Source organism: Apis cerana, linkage group LG1 (assembly GCF_029169275.1).
Source record: "Apis cerana isolate GH-2021 linkage group LG1, AcerK_1.0, whole genome shotgun sequence".
NCBI classification, from domain to species: Eukaryota; Metazoa; Arthropoda; class Insecta; order Hymenoptera; family Apidae; genus Apis; species Apis cerana.
In genome coordinates, this window is record NC_083852.1 from 12,802,949 (window position 1) to 12,823,740 (window position 20,792).

The 20,792-nt window shown below is 31.0% G+C and overlaps 1 protein-coding gene across 3 annotated transcripts in view; it reads right to left on the reverse strand.

The window, feature by feature from the left end:
• Positions 1–8,958: 8,958 nt before the first annotated feature.
• The window catches only part of LOC107999823 (Krueppel-like factor 7), a 469,653-nt gene continuing 457,819 nt past the window's right edge, over positions 8,959–20,792 (reverse strand). For all 3 annotated transcript variants that reach the window (XM_062073811.1, XM_017059850.3, XM_062073808.1), the window contains one exon: positions 8,959–19,952. In XM_062073811.1, coding sequence (XP_061929795.1) covers positions 19,777–19,952 — 176 coding nt within the window. In that variant the 3' untranslated portion in view covers positions 8,959–19,776. The remainder of the gene's footprint in view (positions 19,953–20,792) is intronic.

The following is a 20,792-nucleotide window of genomic DNA, read 5'->3' on the forward strand; positions in this document are numbered from 1 at the left end:
TTTTAGTTTTAATCTCATTGAAAATCATTCTGACAATATAAAAATTATGTAAAATTGTTTTATCTAAAATAATTTTATAATTTTATAATAATTAACAATAATATCTTATTTTATAATAATTAATAAATACTATTATATCTTATTTTCATAAATACTATAAAAATTATGATCAAATATTTTACATATTTATCTTAATTGCAAGTTATCTACTGATTTATTATACTTTTATTTTTTACATTTAAATTAAATAAAGATTGTTAAACGTAGAATATTCACAAATTAAAAACAATTTAACTTATTTTAAAAAATGATAATTTAATTGCATTTATAATTTCATTGCAAATTTTTATATATTTATAAAAATATATAACAATATTAAATGTGAAATAAAATATACATAGTATACAAAAAGACACAAAATATTCGAAAAGTGCGTATAAATAAATTTTTAATTGAATTCTATTTTGCTAATAATATTCAAAAAAATTTCATATAAACATTTGCTATTTAATCATAATTATTATTGTCGTATAATTATTTATATCAAAAAATCTTATCTAAATATTCAAATCTATATATATATCAATCGTATAACAAACGATATGTCGATATTCGAAAAAGAAAAGAAAATTTAAACCAGGAGCTGTCAAGAATCAATTGATTTCGAGCATAGAACAGCCGTATTCGTTTATTTTCTATTTGAAGAACCAAAGAATCAAAAGCATTCGAATCAACAAAGAAATTCGGGTCATAATATAAGGCACTTCGAACTTCATTCAAACCCGGGAAAAGAAAATATCGGGTATCAAATAACTGCATACTACCTGATCCCGGACAGAATTAAATTCCATCGAGACACTTGAGAGAACGGTGACTTGGAGGGATCGTTCGAAAGGGTAGATATCTGCGATTTCATTCCGTCAGAAGGGAGGCTCGAGAACATTCTCAGGGATTCGGTCGTCTACGAGTTTGTGGCATCCAAAACCCATACCATTTGTGCCTTCCTTGTCTCTGTCACTTCCTTTGACATCCAAAGGACATTGTAAGCGGAACATTGTGATGTTCTTCGATAACTATCAATAAAATAATGTTTTTAATGCAATTGTATTATACTATTTTATAAAAGATTTATAGAACTTATAGAATAGACTTATTATAGACTTATTAACTTATAGAAGACGATATTTTATTGGATTCTGTTCGTATTATTTGATATAATGTAATTTGTATCATAGAAATTGTTATTTAAAGAAACTTAATTTATTTACTGTTTCAGAACAAACGAGTTAATTCTTCATTCGGATCATAAATATTTTAAGAGATCTGCATATAATGAATAATATCGTTAATAAATTCATAATGATTTTATCACTTATAATAAAATATATAGTCTTGAAAAGATTAGAAAAAATTGAAAATATTATTGTAAAAATTATTGTGGCATTATTATTATTATTTTCATTAATATTATTCTTAATATTATTGATGATGTACACTTTTAGATGGAATAATTTAATTACTTAGCAAGATTTTATTATTTGACACTAAATTTTCTGTTAAATATATTTATTATTAGTAGTAAAATTATCTTAATTATTCGATTGTTTATTATAAAAATTTCTCTGTAATAATGTATTTGATAAAAGAAATACTTCGGTATGACTGACTAAAATTGCATTTTTCTACTCATTAATGTCAGAATTCCCTTATATAATCCTAAGATAGAAAATAATTCTATGCAAAAATAATGTGAAAAATTTATGTATTTAATAAATTTTTTTTGACGTTCTTGAAAACAAAAAAATATCGTTTTCTTTTAACTATATTTTGGAATATAAAATAATATATTTAAAAATTCAAAAATGATTTATTTTTTTTCAAATAAATTATATATAAAAAATAATATTATTATTAAAATCTTCAATGGAGATTACTAAAGATTCCAAAAATATCTTCAATAAAATCGCTTTTAAAATCAATTCTTTTAAAACTAATTTAAAATCCAGGAATAGAAAGTAGCTCATGGTTATCCCATTAACCAATTCTCGGTCATTCGTTGCATCCTCTTTTTTCGATACTTCTTTAGTTTCAAGATATCCGGATTGGTCTGGAATAGCTCGGATTAAACGAATCCGGTTCGCCAGACGCAAGCCGCTTTTCTTTCTTCCCCTTCCGAGGAAGGAAAACGTTTAAAGGTTTTTATCTCGTTGCCAAGTTGGAGCTATATTTTTCTTACAGCTCGCTGCCTGCATCCGGCATCGGTTCTGTGGACTCGCCAGCCGAAAATTTTCGGCCACGATTCAGGCATTAACCGCAATTGCGATTCTTCCGTATTCGTGACAGATTAATTGGCTACACGTTCGTTTCGAGGTTCTCCATCGAAAACATCGATGTTCAACTTTTTTTCTTGATAAATTATTGGCCTGTTCGAGAACTAGATATTGACTTTTAGATATATTAACATTTGAAGCGGCAAATAAGATATCATAAGTAATATATAATATAAATATTTAGATTTATTTAAAAATTATATGTATATAATATAATATATAATATATAATATATATATAATATACACACACACATATATATTAAATATATTTATATATTATATATGATATATATAAAAAATATGTACACTTCCGTTTAAAAATTTAAATAAAAAATAAGTCATGTATTAAACTTACTTATTATAATTAAAACTTATCAAATAATAAAATAATATATAACTAAAAATAAAACAAATAATAAAATTTTAAATGAACAATAATTAAAATCAAATTTTTGATTTATTAAAATGGTCATCTCATTTTTTATAAATAAATTTTGAACATTTTCTTTATTAATTTTTCTCTATCTAAAATATTTGTCAATGTCAAGAAACATTTTTTATAAATATTTAAATTTATAATATTTATTTAATATTCTATTAAATAGAAAGTTTATTATTATTTCATGCAAAAATATAACTTATAAAGTTTTAAAATGTTCTATGTACATTTATAAATTACATAAAATTTTTGTCAACTACTATATATTAATTTTCAAATTTTCTAAAAATTAATAGAAATGATTATGGTAAAATAAAATAAAGTGAAAGTTAAAATTTATATAATTTAAATATACAAAAATTAAAACATGAAATATTTTTAAATATTTTGTAAATATAAGTATTCTGAATTTTATTTAGAATCATAAAAATGTACATTTCTAATCATTAATTATTCTGAATTATAGTTTAAATTCATAATGACTGTTTTCTGACTCAAAATAAGTAAGCTCATTTCTCTTCGTTGTTTGAAATCGTTTACAAAATAGAAGATAGAAAAACGAGAAAGTAATCTATAAAAGCAAAAAGTTATAAATCTTTACATCTGTTAGAATAATTTAATAATGTGAGATATACCGTTTTATTGTTTTCTAAAGAATAATATTATTGTTTAGTTTACAATTTAAGAATTTGCCGTTATCTCCAACTTTTTTTGTCCTATTCAACAAAAAAAGTCAAGCCTAAATAATGAACAATTAAAAGAATAAGATGACAAGATGAAAAAAACAATTTTGTTTAAAACAAAATATTAATAAAAACTAAAAAACCTACTTTTATTAATAAAACATTGGAAAAACCAACTATCTAATTACATAATATTATTAATTTTTATTTTCATAAATTAGTTGTATTGAAATGGACAAAAAGAGAATAATATTAATTATTTTATAAATTATTTCTCCAAATATCAAAATTATAATATTATGGATTTATTTCATCATTAACATAAATTCTATGTTATTACCAATATATTTTTTTTAATAATCTCTTGAACCAATTCGTTATTAAACTATTTTTTTTTTGTTTTTTTAATTTAATTTAGATATATTTTTTTTTAGATATATAGTGTTAATATGCCACTTTTTCATCTCTGATAAATATTTTTCTATTATCAACATTTGATTCATAATAAATGAAATTAATTAGCTTAATTAGTATAATAAATATAATCTAGTTATATTAAAAAATTCCGTAATTGATTTTATTAAACTTTCTTTATGATTTATTATTTACTGCTTCTTATTCTTATATTTTATTTGCGCTAACACATTTTTCATATGGTATATTTGAAGTGAAAAAAATGAGAAAAATATTCAAAAGAAGAATTTTTTAACATACAATAGATATATATTCAAAATTGGAATAATTTTGGAAAGAACAAACAATTATGAAAATAATATTTTCCATAATTATTTATATCTTTCATAAATTTGACAAGTAAATGAAAAATCTAATAATTAATAAAATATTAAATGAAAAATATCGAACAATTTATGATATTATTTTTGAATAAATAATTATTTAAATGTAGTAAGCAAAAAATTACTAAATAATAATACTTTATTTTATTTTAAGAAAAATATTTTAAGAAATAATCAAAAATATTACTTATTGATGTCAAAAATTCGCATGTTATTATCGTGTAATACGACAACATAAATGCATATGAATGAATGTCGCATTGTAAAATAAAGAAAAATAATTGTTAATGGATAAATTTTTTATTTTCAAGAAATTTATAATGATTTTTTTAATATTTTTTTAATGTTACTTCTCCTATATTCTTTCTAAATCTAATTTTTAAATGATTGATAAATAATTGTTTTGAATATTTCGAAATAAAACTATACTATCGATAATTATAAATTAATTTATTAATAAATTAAAATAAATTTTTGAATGTGATTATACATTATAACGAATGATATATCGTTATATAATATTTTAATTTATGATCACATTATATTATATTTACTTAATACAAATAAATCAAAGATTAATCAAGTTTAATTAATTAATAAACAAAGATGAAAATTCTTGATATTCTTATTACTTATATTAATTCTTCTATAAATTATTACGAATTATTTATAATTATTTAATTCATTAATTGAATATAATATATAAGGAATAATCTTATTGAATCTGAATTAATGAATCTTAATTTTTAAGATTTTTCATTTTTAATAGTTATATATGTGGAACATATATTGTTTTATCATACTCGTATAATATTATATATTTTAATTTTGATTTCAGTCATATTTTCCGACAAATCAAATCACTTTATAAAATATGTTTATTAAAATTTTTCAGAAAATCAATGAATTATAATGAAACTTGTTTTAAAATATACATAACAAAAAAATTATTAGATTTTATTTCAACGTATTTAAACATAAATTTATAAAAGATCAACATAATCTTGTTTTTTTTTAACAAAAGACTTAAATTAGGATTTCTCTTCCTTTTCGTGGCCAAAGAAAAGATAGAAGAGATAGTTTCACATGAATGAACAAGCAATTGTAAATTCTCCAACAGATTAAATATTTTGAATTGCTATTATACAGGATATGCGTTACAAAGCGATCAGTTTCTACTCTCGAAATATCTCATTGCCCTTTGTTTCTCCTGAAGCGGCTGCGTATCGTTGTTCAGTAAACTTCTCTCTTACCTCAAACGAAGAATAAACTGAATTTCAATCCACGGAAATTCGGAAACCCATTCTTTAGAGAATTCACGAGTATAAAAGTTTTATTTTACTAATTATTCAAATTTGTGTATAATTATTGCGAATGAAATCCTTTTCTGGATTCCATGTAAATAAGATATTATTAGGAAGGAAACAATTAAGCGACGCGCAATAGCTTAATTGATGATTCTCTCTCATGTATAAATAACATCGAACTGTAAGTACAATTATATGATTCATAATGTTGAATCATTGTATTCATTATTTTTTTTAGTTTTTAGTAATTTTTTCTTAATATATCTATCATATATCGAATATCAATATTAATATATATGAAATATCATATATATAAAATTGGAAATAAATAAACTAAAGATTTTATAATATCCTTTATTAAATTTTTTTATCGTTAAATAATTAAATAATAACGTTATATAATAATATTTTCTATTATAATATAATTTATTTTCTATCAATGTTGCATATCATATTTAAAAATGTTAATAAGATAAAGTTCAATACATAGCATATATTTTATAGTCTTAAATAATAAAAATATAATAATTGTTAATTTCAAGTCGAAGCATTTCTTATTAGTTTCGATAATAAAAACAATTTTTTTCAATAGTAGAATTGTTAAAAGCGAAAAATTAATATTATAGTTAGTTGGAGGATAGTTGGTCCAGAGGACGATTAAATTCGACGTTAATTAAATCAGTGAAGAAAAAAATGTCGCGCGACGAGCATGCCAAACGACATGGCAACTTCGTATTGGTCGTTAAAACGACGGATGCTGCCAGCCGATTCGTGACCCTGTGAAGTAGCAGTGCTATGGAACAGGGCCAAGGAACGAAAAAGAGAGAGGAAAACTGAAAGATAAGGATGTGAAGAGATAGTAAAACGTCGTTTATGGACCGATCGGATGAAAAGCGCGGGGAATGCCCTCTTTATATTTCGTTTCTCGAATGGGTTCGTATCTGGACACTCGTTGTAATACCCCCCATAGGGAAAGGGCGCATTATAATTCTCCATAAAATATTTTATGATGACAAAATGCCGGGAACCGTCTTCCTGCGACGACCATCGACAGTGGTTTCAGAGACGAACGTACAATAAAACCATATAACCTGTGCGATGTGTAACCCTACGAAATGGCTGATCCTTTATTCCCCTCTGCAACGTGCTTATTTGTTGGCTATGAATATTATTAATATGTACAGATTAAAAGTACAAAGTGGAATTTTCTCATTTTATTAATTAAATTTAATTAAATATTATTATCTGTTGTCTGTTACGATTATATTAAAAAGTTGAAAATTTATTTATAACAATTATAATAATTGAGATAGAAAAATTTGTAAATCTATATTTAAAAAAAGGAAATGTACAGTCAAGAAGTCTATAATTAAATTTATATATTAGAATCCCTGTAAATTTAAATTATTCTCGTTAATTTGTACATCCAAAATTCCAAAATTCGATAAATTTTAAATGCTTTTAAATGTACTCACCTCGTTTGATCGTCTGAAAATTCATTAGCATTTAATCTAATAGAATTCAAGAGAAACACTATTATAGGATCGAATGAAGAATACGAGACAAGTAATCATGTTTTATATTTTTTTGTCATTTTTTTCAACAGGAACGTACGTTTATTTTGCACTGAGCAGAAATACAAGCTATTCATGAAAGATGAGGTTACAGCGGCCGCAAGCCCCCCGCCCCTTTTTCCTCTCTGCACCCGGCGTTCATCAAACTTGAACAGTGACTTTTATCCCCCGGATAGATGTACGCAAAGCAACTCATTCTCTCACTTCACCTGTTTCCCCTTCACCTCCCCTTCCCACCCCCTATCCAGTGTGCCCTTTTCCTTTTTTCTTTCATCGTTTTATTTTTTTTTTCCCCTTTATCGCTTCGCGTTTTCTCACCACCGCCCAAATGTAGAGCAAGATTATTAATTATCATACATGTACATATAATTACATTTTTGTGCATTATCATAATTTAATATACATATATAGATGATATATATTATATCTTAGAAAATAAATATATATATATTTTTATTAATATATATATATATTTCAATATCATTTATTTTTATTTCATCTTCGTGTAATTCTGCTTAAAAAATAACGATATTTAGATTACGCTAACGGTATATTTTTTTTTTCCTCTTTTTTTCCCTTTTATATATATAATAAGAGCCACCAAGAGAGGAAAGAAAAGAATGAAGAGGAATAAAGTGCTGCGAGGCGGATTTTGAGCCGCTCGATTTCGCTTCTTTCTCTCTCTTTCTCGCATCCATGCATACACCGCTCACACACATCGCATGTACGTATATTTTATATTCATATATTTATGTATATGTATGTATCCGCAAGCAACGCACAATATACACGTGCATAGGAATTATGCAAAAAACACAGACACACACTTATACAAGTATATTCTTCATTTGAAAAAGGGGAAAAAATTCTATTTTCTGTATTCTTCTAACTCATTCAATTTTCTCATTCACTCTTTTCTTTCATATCTTTTCCTTAAATATCCAATCATATCACATCCTTAAACATTCTTTCATTCTTACTCTTCCTACTCGTCATTTTTCCCTTTCTCTTTCACTCTTACATTTAATGTATAACTCATTCTTCCCATTCATTCACTCTCCTAGATATTTTCACCTGCGATTCCGAGGTGGTCGATAACCTTCAACCGCTCCCAAAAGATTGAAAATAATTCTGGACATATTTTCGTCCGTCGACGAAATTTTAATTATCGGTTACTCTATTTATCGAAGTTTCTCGAATTTTTTCTAGAATAATTTGAAGATAGATTAATATTCGATAGATGTTTTTTGAATTTTTTGATTATAATTGTAAAGAAAGATTTAATTCTATCTGAATAAATGTTCTATCTTTAAATTATCCCATTTTTGTTATAATATTTTCCTATAACCGACCTCGATATCGCAACGAATATTCGCTACAAGAAGCAATTATATTCATCATATAGTGACTAAAAATTGTGTAGTGACTTCTCGCATAAAAATTAATTTCTTCGTTCAAGAAAGAAGCGGCCATCATTTTAGAGCGAATGGACCGGCATAAATGCTAATTCATGTCTAATTAAGATTCTACTAAAAGCTACGAATTGATTATAATTTTCGCCAAATGTATCAAGATCGACTCACAGCGCTAAGATCCCAACGAATCATCGGATCGATAAACAGAGTTAACAAATTCGACTAAATTCGAGTCTCTAATTAAAGAGGTACTTTTCGAATGTATCCGCTTTCTTTACAATTCCATTGCGACACAATAACGATAATGAAATTGATAAATCACTAAGAATTGAATTAATATCGTATCAAAAAATACGAAAGATCGTCATAAACGCGTTAGAAGGAGGACATCTGTATTGAAAGCAATTTCACTTAAGCACGATGAGAAATTTGTTTATTAATTGAATTATTTACAAAGCGCGGCCGGCCTGGTCGCCCCGTTAGCCGAATAAAGAAGAATGCGCCAAACGCAAAAAATTCATTTCTAGGCAGACAACAATTATTATATCGATGGGAATCGCGATGCTCTGGACGCTTCTCGATCGAGTGCGATCGATGAAAGTACGATCGTCAAAAATATAACAAGGAAAATATGATCGATGAAATTACAATCGACAAAAGTACAATACAATTGGCGAAGGTATTTTTATAAAAAATCGATGATATTACGATCAATGAAAATATAATTGACGAAAATACGTTCGACGAGTTTCGCAAGACGAGACCAAATTCAAGAATGCCTATGAAAAATAATAAGAATAAAGTCTCGTTCCCATCATCCACGTCACGCTTCCGTAAATATTTTCTTAACTCCTGTGCTCGATTGACGATGATCTACATAATCGTTTAAATCGCGTTTCTCATCGATCGTCCAGCAATTTCGTGCACACACATCGAATTAAAACGATTTCACAGGAAGAACGTCTTTTCTCGTCGATATTTTCGTCGAGGCATCCTTTGCATTCGTGAACTTTCATCGTTTCGCGACCAATCGATTATTTAATCATAGATTGCGTAACTCTTCGTTTTACAAAAACGATTTATTCCGTTTTCGAGTCTCTTCTCGAAGTTCGCGGTACGTGGAACTTTGCTTATCTAGCATCTAGCTCTTGGCTTCGAATTTGTACATGATGAATGAATAAAATCAAAGGTAACGTTAAAAAAGATTCAAGAACAATGCGGTAGTATAGCTCTTACGATATTAATAATATAGCAGCGATTATTAATGATATAAGGATTAGCAATTAAGGCTCTCTGCGATTAGATAAAATAATTTAAAAATTCTGCATTAAATAGATTCGTAAAGAATGTTTAATTCGCACTTACATTCTTACTCTTTCTCGTTTTCTCTTTTAATTTTTCTCATATGACTATACGCACTTTGTAATATATCCACCCGATAGTCTGGTTTGATTCACGGCACGTCATTTATATCTCGACGTTATACCTCTGCTTACGTATGCATTCGTTCTTTAGCTTCTTTGTACATCTTTTTTCTTCACTCACGTGCATGCAGTCGCGATCTTTCTCTCGTTCAAAAATCTTTCTGGCTCTCCATTCATTTCCTTAAACGACGGATCGTTAATCGATAATCATGATTCAAATACTGATTCTGTCTTTTCTTTTCTATCCTCAAATTGGAAACGAACGGGAGAACCAAATAGACCAAATAGCAAGAAGGAGGAGAAGAAGAAAAGAAAGAATTAGACACGCGAAGAACAAGCTATTACGTTCATTTCAACCAAATCTCTTTAGGTTGTTTTCGTATCCAATAATTTATAGAATTTAGTAAATTTCGCTGACAAGGATTATAGTATCTATAAACATTCGATTCAAATCTTCGAGAATATTCAGAATCATCGACTATGCGAAAAATGTTACCTTAGTATTAGGAATGACACGCTTTCAGCGTATAATTAATAATTGTCTATGAGACAACGACACTCACCAACAAAGGTAACAATTTTCAATTTTATTTCAAGATAATTTTAACGATAAATCCGAAGATCGTTTAGCGAGAAACAGTTTGAATTCAAAATTCAAGTTCAACAGTCTTTCGAAGATATGAAACCAAACGTCTATAAATACCATTAGGTCATATTGGTGGATAGGGATCGACGATGAAGTAATATGCTTAAGGGATAATTCGAAGTACGAATATGTGTCAGTCGTATATAGGACGTAACTCATTGGTATTTCTCCGTGCCTTCGAACGATTGCACGGTGCACAGATTCAATTCGATTTTACGACGAAAATTTTCAAGTCATTGTTGGATGTAATGGAAAATACAAAATCTCGTGTCGAAAGATATATCTATTCGTTACTCTCATGAACGACCGCGCAGTTTAGTCTGTTCTATTATCCTCGATAAATCTCACGTATTCCTTTAGAATCGGCAAATAGGCCTGCTTAAAGATTAATTAGGCGTTGATTCTCGAAAGGAGATCGTTTTGTTCATTTTTCATCCTCACACTTTCTCTCTCATCTCTTCCTTTTCTCTTCGTTCTTTTATTCGACACGATCTTTCTTTCCGCCTATCAGCGGTAATCCTAACGGAGTACTCTAAAAATTATTACATTTATATTTTTATATATATAATATTAATATAATAATAGCCGATACAAATATCACATGTGATCACCTACTAGACTCGTTACACGAGTACTCGCTAATTCCGTTGTACAAAACGAGTCGAGTCTTCGAGAATTTTTTTTCTTTTTTTTTTTTTCAAATAAACTAGAAGATCTCGACTGTTGGAAGTCGCGGCGTGTAAATTAGTCCCCGATACTTTGGAAGGATGTTTCTGTTTCTTCGTTTAATTCTTTTTTTTCTGTTTTCTACTATTAGTTCGTTTTGTTCATCTAAATGTTTTTTTTTATTTTTTTGGCTTTTTCCGTCTTTCTGCCTTTCTTTTACTTTATTATTATTATTTTCTTTGATTAATGAGTCACCGAAGGACAGATTCCTAATAATCGTATACAATTCGTTCGGCGTTTAATTCACGAACGATCATTGAGACTATTCGAACGATGAAACTCCTTTTTTCCTGTCGATCTTCCTATTCGTCCCGATCCCGCTTAAATTTAAAAAACGTGTATCAAGCTTAATCGTGCTCTCGAAACACGCGCACCGTACACGTTCTCTCGGGCTTCTATACGCTCTTTCCGCTCGATTCTCATGGCACGCTGGGGTGCGCTCGTGTGCGTTATTTATATGGCGGCAGCATGGAGAATACAAGGGTGGACGTTTCGACAGGGGTCGGGGGTGGCTTGGCGCAATCCCTGCATCAACCTTCACTGGATAGCCTCAAGAAGAGTGGTATCGAGGAATGTTTTCTCAACGAGGTGATCGATAACCACCCGGATAGAGTTGATATAGAGCCAAAACTCGCGCGAATGCTTCGTTCTTTATTTTATTTTTTTTTTTCATGCGAAAGCGATTCGAAAAATTTTCATACTCAATGAGGAGAAATCGAAATATTCGTTGGGTATTCGTTTCGTAACATGTTCGAGATATATTTGTTATAGAATTATAATGTTTATTTATTTATTTCCCTTTTTAGGATTTGTAGAATAATTTTGTAATTCCGGGATTACATGTCACCTCGAGGAGGAAACGAAGAAGTAGCAGACAACACAGCATTAATAGAAGAAGAAATAGAAGAAGAATACGAAGAGGAAGAAATAACGCTGAGAGAAAGGAGCGACGGCTGCGCAAATACACACACATACACATGCATGCATGCACGCACATACACACACACACACACATATATTCTTTGTTCATTATAATTATATTTCCCAGCGGCAAAAAAGCTGTGATTACAAGACTCTTCATTCGCTTAATTTCTCTCTCTCTTTCTCCCTCTCCCTCTCTCTCTCTCTCTCTTTCTCTCTCTCTCTCTCTGCCTCGCTTTATCTCTCTGTCGATTATTTTGCTCTCTTTCTCTCTTTCTTTCAATTCTTGTTTTCTTTGCATCTGTAGCATACAAATCAGTCTCGCATTTTTTTTTTCATTTTTATATCTTTAATTTCGCTTTATCGTAATACAAAATACTCGCTTAAAGGTTCTCCACGTCTTTTTGCGCGCAGGATCACACGTAATAAATCACATTATCATAATATGTTAATATTCACAATTATACAATTAGAGATGTATACACAACGAGGTACAGAATTTCAGAAAAAAATTACACTTACTCATCGTTCAATCTTCTTTTTATCCAGTTTCAATTCTCTCTCTCTCTTTCTCTTTCTCTCTCTCTTTCTCTCTCTCTCGCAATCACATCGCTCTGTGGATAATTTCATGCGTAAAACATGTGGTCACACACACGCGCCCACCGTTCACTCTTCATTGCATATAATGTAATAATTAATACACTTAAAACATCATGTTCGTTTTTTTTATGTACGAGAAGAAACGTCAATGATCGATAGTAAATCGCGGCTGAAAACATAGAGCGCAGTCGCTTACCTGTATAAAATCTCTAGAAATACTATTATATCCTATTATGAATAGTGTTGGATGACAATAATGAGTATGCGGTGATTGTTGAATCATTTTTTTATTTTTGATCTCGATCTTTCTGGCTCAGGACACGATTTCTTTACTCCTTCGAAGAACAATCTGTTTCTTTGTATTCTTTATCCCCATTTATTCCCATTAAACTTACCAGAATTAAATCCATCGAATTGTTCCAAAAGAATCTCGTTGTAATTGACGAGAAGCGATTTGTTCTCACGACGAGTACCAGAAAATCGAGTCGTGACCGAAATCGTTTCAGTTTGTGTTAGATTAGGCCTCATAGCAAAATGATATTGCTACGATTTGAATGTTGGTTCTCGCATGCCTCGTGAAAAATGAATTTCTAACGGAATGCATTATTTACCTTTCTTTATTCAATTCATTCTTATTCACCTATTTCCGCTACATCCTATGCGTTGTAACCGAATTTCTTTCTTTTCCATTGAGATAGTTTCTTCTTCGTGTTACTGTTATTCCTTTTCCCGTTTTTCTCATCTCGCCTTTTTCTATCTCTTTCTCTATCATATTCGAGATAAAGATGCCAATGTGTATTTATATAGTTACGTATATTTAACAGATGCATTATAAACAACACTATTCTTCCCTCTTTAAGATATTTTCTTGAAAGTATGTTTGTGTTTTTTGGTATTTGCATATGTAATTTATCTTTTTTCATTTTTTTTTTATTTATGTGCACCTATGTGCTATCAATAGTTTTTCGAAAGAATCATGTCGTGTTATATTCCTTTCCTGACAATATATGAAGAATAATAAATGCTTATCCAATTGCCTGTTCGAACTTTGGTTGTTTCTCGAGATATACTATTATAAGTGTGTTTGATATTCATAAGATGTATTTACGTGTATATATATGTATTTTTATGTGTGCATATTTGTGTAAAATGAAATTAGAGACACGAAGAAGGACAAATGTCCCTTAAATATATTGTATCTTCTGATGATATTTTTTTTATTTGTTTTCTTTGATATTGTTATTTGTTTTACTTAACTCGTTGCACGATTTTTACAAGTCTTTAAATGCCAAAGGTCACTTTTTTAAAAATATAGATATTTCTTCTTCTTACCTTCTTGTGAGTGTTTTCTACTCTTGCTATTACTTCTTCTTTTCCTCCATTATATTTTCATTTTATATTTTTTCCTTTGATACTTTCTCTCCTCCTTTTTCTCGATTAATTTTTACCTCTCGAGTTTATCCCCTTTTTTTCTTTCCTTCTCTCTCTCTCTCTCTCTCTCTCTCTCTCTCTCTCTTTCTCTCTCTCTCTCTCACTCGTATACTAACACAGAAGAGTTTCACCGCGCGAAACCAAAGTATCCTTAGCACTTAAACCTAACCATCTTACCTCTTCGCTATTTATTTAAATCTCTTCTAAAGATGTAATTTCCTAAAAATAATGTTAATTTTTTAATCAGTTCATTTTTTAGTGCACCTTTTTTCATATGCCCCATTTTTTAATGCTTCTCCTCTTTTAAGATACTTTTTTCGTTGATCGAAAAAACAAACGAACTATCTTCAAACTTCTCTTTTTCATCCGTTTTTTATTCAAAACAGACTTCATTCATTTTTATTCAGGTTGTTTCATTTTCGCATTTTACATTCTTTGATTCTTTGATTCTTTCCGTTTATTTCTCATCAATCTCTTTTTTCATTCAATTTTTCCTTCAACATTCATTCATTCACACTAGCTTCTTGTCACTCACAATCATCTTTTTTTCACTTAATAGTCCTGCAATACACAGAGTTATTATACATGACCGAAAATATCTTAGACACAATTAATACAATTACAAATCGTGCCGCGTTTGTCTGTGTTTCTTCCCTCATTCTTCTCTCTATTCCTCGTGAACTGCTTGATAATACTCATATACGCTTTACGTTCATGCTCGTAGTATCCTTCTGTTTCATGATCTCCTTATGCTCTACCACTATACTCCCCCACTGTTCATCTTGATCTTATTGTACGCGAGTATCATAAAACACTTATATCCACTTATCATACCTCGTACAACGTTACAGCATCTTCTAGAAGATCCTTAGAGTTTCTCTTAGGTACTTACATTTCTATCTATGTATATCCACCTATCTATATTTATAAACTTTTTTTTATTTATATATAATAACTCTTTTAAATCCCCCATCCCCAGTCACCCACGATCCTTCATTCTTTCTTTCTCATCTTCACCTTTCCTCTCTTCGTCGATCTATTTATCTGCCTATCTAAGATGTCTATCTAACAGTCTAGCTATCCATCTATCTATCTAAACTTCTAACTACCATTTATTAGTTTTTTTCTCCCCCCCTCCCCCTTACAATATCCACTTTTCTTGCCTCGTATCTTTATCTCGTTCATATTTTCTTTTTTCTCATTCTTTTAATTACACTCATGCATTGTTCGTCTCTAAGTCAACAGATATTTCCATATCTTTCGACTTCTTTCAACTCCTTTTTTCACTCAAATTTAATAAAACAACGCGGATACTTTGCATCCCCTTTCTTTCTTCTCGCGCATGATCGTTCGCTTTTACGTATCTAGTATTTAATGTACGTGTATTATATCTACAGTGTTTCGTTGGTCGCCGGGATGGAAACGCGCGAAACGCTTATCGCGATTGCGAGGATCGATCATTTGCAACTCGATTGTTCCTATCCTTTCTCCACATTTCTCATTTTCCCCTCTACTCTTCATGATCAATTTCGTTGTCGACCGGCTCCTCGATGATCGGTTCACTCGGATCGCACGAAAATATACGAAAGCAGTCACGAAGAGAGAAAAAGATCGCATAAATATATAGCTCCAAGATTTGCCGATTTCTCGAGGAACGGGACAATCGAGCGAAACGCGGGCTCGTTTTTGGTCGCCGGGGATTCGCGCAACGACAATTTCTTGTCGTTTTAACGAGAGAAGAGTATCGTGAAACTGTGTAACGAGCACCGTTTTTTTTTCTCGTATCCTCGTTCTTATCATTTTCGCCTACCGTTTACAAAGAAAAGAAAAAAGTTTGTCGAGAAAAAAGAGCGGTCGGGGGCGTCCTTTGTTTTTTGGGGCGCCGCACGATACCTCGCAGTATATGGCTATCAAAAAGACATCTGGCTTCTCGTTTATCTTCGTTATCCTAAGTCCTTGTAAATGCTGCATATATATATTTACTTTATTTATAATTATCCGTGAACATGGTAACAAATAATGAAACACTGACAAAAATTGCACAATATACAAACTTAATGTTCTGCTCTCGTTCTCTCTCTCTTTCTCTCTCTCTCTCTCTCTCTCTCTCTCTCTCTCTCTCGCTTTCTTTCTCTCTCTTTCTCTCTTGCTCTCTCTCTCTCCCTCTCAAATTATTTACTTCTCTCCCTCACACGCATACTTTTTCTCTTTTTCTTTTGCTTTCTCCCCGGTGCTAGATTTGTTATCTTTTTCTCTTCCTTTTTCTATCTCTCTCTCTTTCTCTTTCTCTTCCTTTCCACCTATTTATGTATGTATATTCTTTTCAAAAATCTTAACCCATCTTAATTCTTTTTATTATAATCCTTAAAAATCAATTTTTCTATTTTTGGAACGCATTTTTATCTCGCGGGGAAAAAGAATACGATCATTCATACATTTCAATCTGCACTTATGCAAAATTTACGCAAATAAAAGAGATAAAAAGAAATGTTATATAGAGAAAAAGAAGAAATTACACAGGTGCCACAGACATTGAATTAACACGCACACATTCACACGCAGCTACACGCGCGCAAACCGCGTCGACGCTTTCATGTCAGTCAGGCTTACTTGGTAGGTACGGTTTATCTTTATGTTCTACGTGCGTTATCAGTTAATTTATTTGGCCACTGAACATTTAAAATTTAGTTTCTTTTTTTTTTCTTTTTCTTTCTTCCTTTTTTCCCATCTTTATTCTTTAAATCTTCGTGTTTCGCCCGCAACTCGGCTGTTCTTGCAGGCCCGCGCTCTCAGGTAAAGATTAGTCTTCTTAAACAGTAAAACTCCATTCTTCCATTTGTTCTGCTTCTCTTATCCTTTTGTAATTTAATCGTAATTAATATTACGTTATTATTCTATTTATCTTTTTTTTATTTTCTCTGTTTTTACTACTCTATTATTTTGTTCATTCGTTCGATGAGCGATCTACGATCCTTCAATTCGTTTCAGTCCATGGATACAACATATATTATCCAGATAACCACTATCTCTCTCTTTCTCTCTTTCCTCGTTGACACTTCATTTTCATTTAACATATTCCTCTAATTTTCTCTTCTCTTTTTTGTCTCTTTATTTCTCTTATTTCTTCTTTCCTTCATTTTATTTATCCCATTATTGTTATTTCCCTACGTGATTTCGATTCAGGCTTGTCCTCGGTTGGATAATCGATGATTAGCGAGACAACGATGCACGTCGACCGGAAGTTCGTTGCGTTCCCAAGAGGCACACACACTCACACACTCATGTATAATAATAATAGTCGTGAACGATTCGTGGTCGTCTGCCGTCCATGGTTTTGCGCGCGTATAAGAGGGAGTGGCGTGCCCGACGGGTCGACGCGTGGAAACGGTTCTAGAGCTTTGTGCGGAATGTTGCCCGTTTTATACTTTGTATAATCCCTTATGTATAATAATATATTGTTTTGGTAAGTAAGACGAGAATATTAAAAAATATATATATTATTTATTTCTGTTGAGCCTCCGACGTAGAATCTTGCCCGCCACGTCGGGACATCTCGCCACCCCCGCTCCTGCGGCGCGCAGTCACGCGTGAAACAAAGATGAGAACGTTACCTAGAAAGCAATCGTACAAAAGTACAAAGTCAGATTCCGTATATATCTTATTTATTTATTTTTTATTATTCTTATTCCCCTTATTTTCATTAAAAACCATATTACGCGCGTTACTACGAAAGAAGCCCCGTGTTCGGTCGAATTATTTTTTAAGGAAAAAAGATAATTCTCGACGCCTTGTCTTTACCAAAGGTTCTTTTTTTTTTCTTTCTTTCTTTTTGTGTATAATATAAGCGATTTTCTCTTTCTTCCTTAAAAATCATTCGTGAATTATTTATCGATCGGTAAAACGGTCGAATTCTCGGTATTGAAAAGGAATCCCTTCTTGTTTATTCGCGGAAAATGATGGGAAACGATGTTACGATGGAAAAGGGCAAAAGAGCGGCGAATCGTGTGAGTCGGCCTTGCGATATAATTCGCACTGTAAATTCGGGATTAGCGCCGCGGCACGGGTAAAGTTTGCCTCCGTCGAAACTGGCCGAAATCACGTATTCAATTACATCGGTTCGTCCTCGTCGTGTGCCCTCGTATCCGCCGCCTTTTACAATAGGCACACACACGTGCATCCTGTGTGACACCGTTCTACCGGCTCGCGAATACATTTTCGATTATTGCTCGTAGGATTCAAGGCTCAAAAGCGTCGCGTACGTTTCTTACCCATTAGAATCAGCTTTTTCTCTTGTGGCTCCCATTTTCAGGGAAGGAGAAGATTAGTGTATGTGATAAATGTTCGTAAGAAAGAATAGAAAGAAAGAAAAATAAAAAAGAAAAGGAAATAACGTTTTGGCACCGACAGACAGAATATTATTGTCCTCTCGAACCGGGTTTTCTCGACTTTCGAATTGACGCCTTTGAAACATCGCCAAATCGGTGTTTCTCGAATCAATAAGTATAAGTTCATATTTTTTTCTTTGTTTCCTTCGATTTCTTTTATCTTTTTCTTTTTTTTTTTGTTTTCGTTAATTCTTTATTTTTTCTTCTTGCTTTCTTCTTTTCTTTTCGAACCAGTTTCCGAAAATTCGACCGTTTTACAGGAGGCAGACGACTTGTAAGAATTCACGTGAGCGTCGTATACACCGTCATTGTTGGACGATTTTTCTCATTCGACTTCTTTTCCAGCTTCGAGGCAGCATTCATCGGTTATCTCCGATATTATATGCACTGATCTTAGAATTTAATGAATTGGCAGTGATTAACATCTTGGCCAAGATTTGTTGTCTTGGTTGTCCAAGAGATTCCTAATTACATCAATCGTACCAGTCTGATCCGCATTTAATCATTATTTATTATTTCCATTGCCAGCATATATCGTTATAGAAAGTGTCATCTGATATTCTTTCAGTCTCGTTAACTTTTTCAGGAATTGCCTCGAAGAGAAAAAGAAGGAAGATACGTTTTCTTTATTTCAATTGCAATTTCCAATTGCAACCATCAATCTACGAACTGTCTCACATTCGTCCTTTACAACGACGGATGGTATCGATTCGTTTTGTTTATTTATCGATCGACTTTCCTATTTCCAGAGAACAACCATTAACAGAAATGGCCATTCCTCATCGATCATCTCGCCCATCATCGATTCCCCTCTTATTAATATTAAATCCATAAGGGATATACAGATATAAATGTATATATCTCTATATCTTGCGATCATATTACTCCGACATGATGGGGCCAACATGGTGGTGGCTACGTTGTCGATGATCGAATTCGATGTGGATCGTCAGGTGTGTATGGAAGAAACGCGATCACGAGGGTGTCGTGTGTTTGCATGACGACCTCGAGAATCTTCGAATTCGAGAAGGAAGGAGGTTCGCCTGCCGGTCCTGGACTGTTCCGTTTGTTGAGGACCGTCCGCGGTGACGATCGATTACACGTGTCTCTTCATATGGAGGGCTAGGTGATCGCTGCGAGAGAAGCATCGGTCGCAGTGCCGACACTTGAACGGCTTCGCGCCAGTGTGCTTGCGGTAGTGGCGTGTTAACTCATCGGAACGCGCGAATCGCCACTCGCAACCCTCCCAACTACACTTGTACGGCTTTTCTCCTGGAATTAAACCAAATTCATGCGTTAGTAATTTATCTGCGTTTGAAAGATTTCTATTCTTTTTTTCTTTTTTTTTTATTTTTAATATGTGAATTTTCAATAATAAAAAAATATAAACATGATTCGGACATGTGAAAACTATTCAATTATTTTTGAGAAAAAAATTAATTATTAGAATTGTCATATTTAGAATGTCAATTAGGAATGAAAAAATTGGATAAATTTATATCTTATATGATTGTTGATTATTATTAAAATTGTGTATTTCTAATTATCTATCTTATTAAATTTTTCTAAATGATTCAAAATCAGTTAGATCATTTTAACAAGACAAATAGAAATACTATTTTGAGATATAAAATTCAAATATTAATTATTTTTTATTAAGAAAATTATATAAAATCTTTAAATAAATATAATATACAATTAAATAGCAAAACAAATTTTCAACATTATAACTATCTATAACATATATTCAAAGTTATAAATATATAAATTCAAGCGATATGATAAACATAAATATCTCTTTATTTAGTTAAAAAAAACTTTTATTAATTTAAAAAATAAATAATTTCAATTCCATCATTTTCAATGTTAATAATTTTTTTAATAATATTTGTTTTATCCACATGTGTACTCTCTCAAAATTATTAAAACCGCCAAATATAAAATAAAATTCCGTATGCAATATGTATAGAACACTCTCGAGTGGTGAATCAGGAATAAAATAGCGAACAACCAAAAAAGGCGTGGATCTTCTGGCAGCACGTGTGCCGCGACAAGGGATGATTATGAAACGGCTGGCACATTATTAGCACGTAAATAATCTATTCGATAATA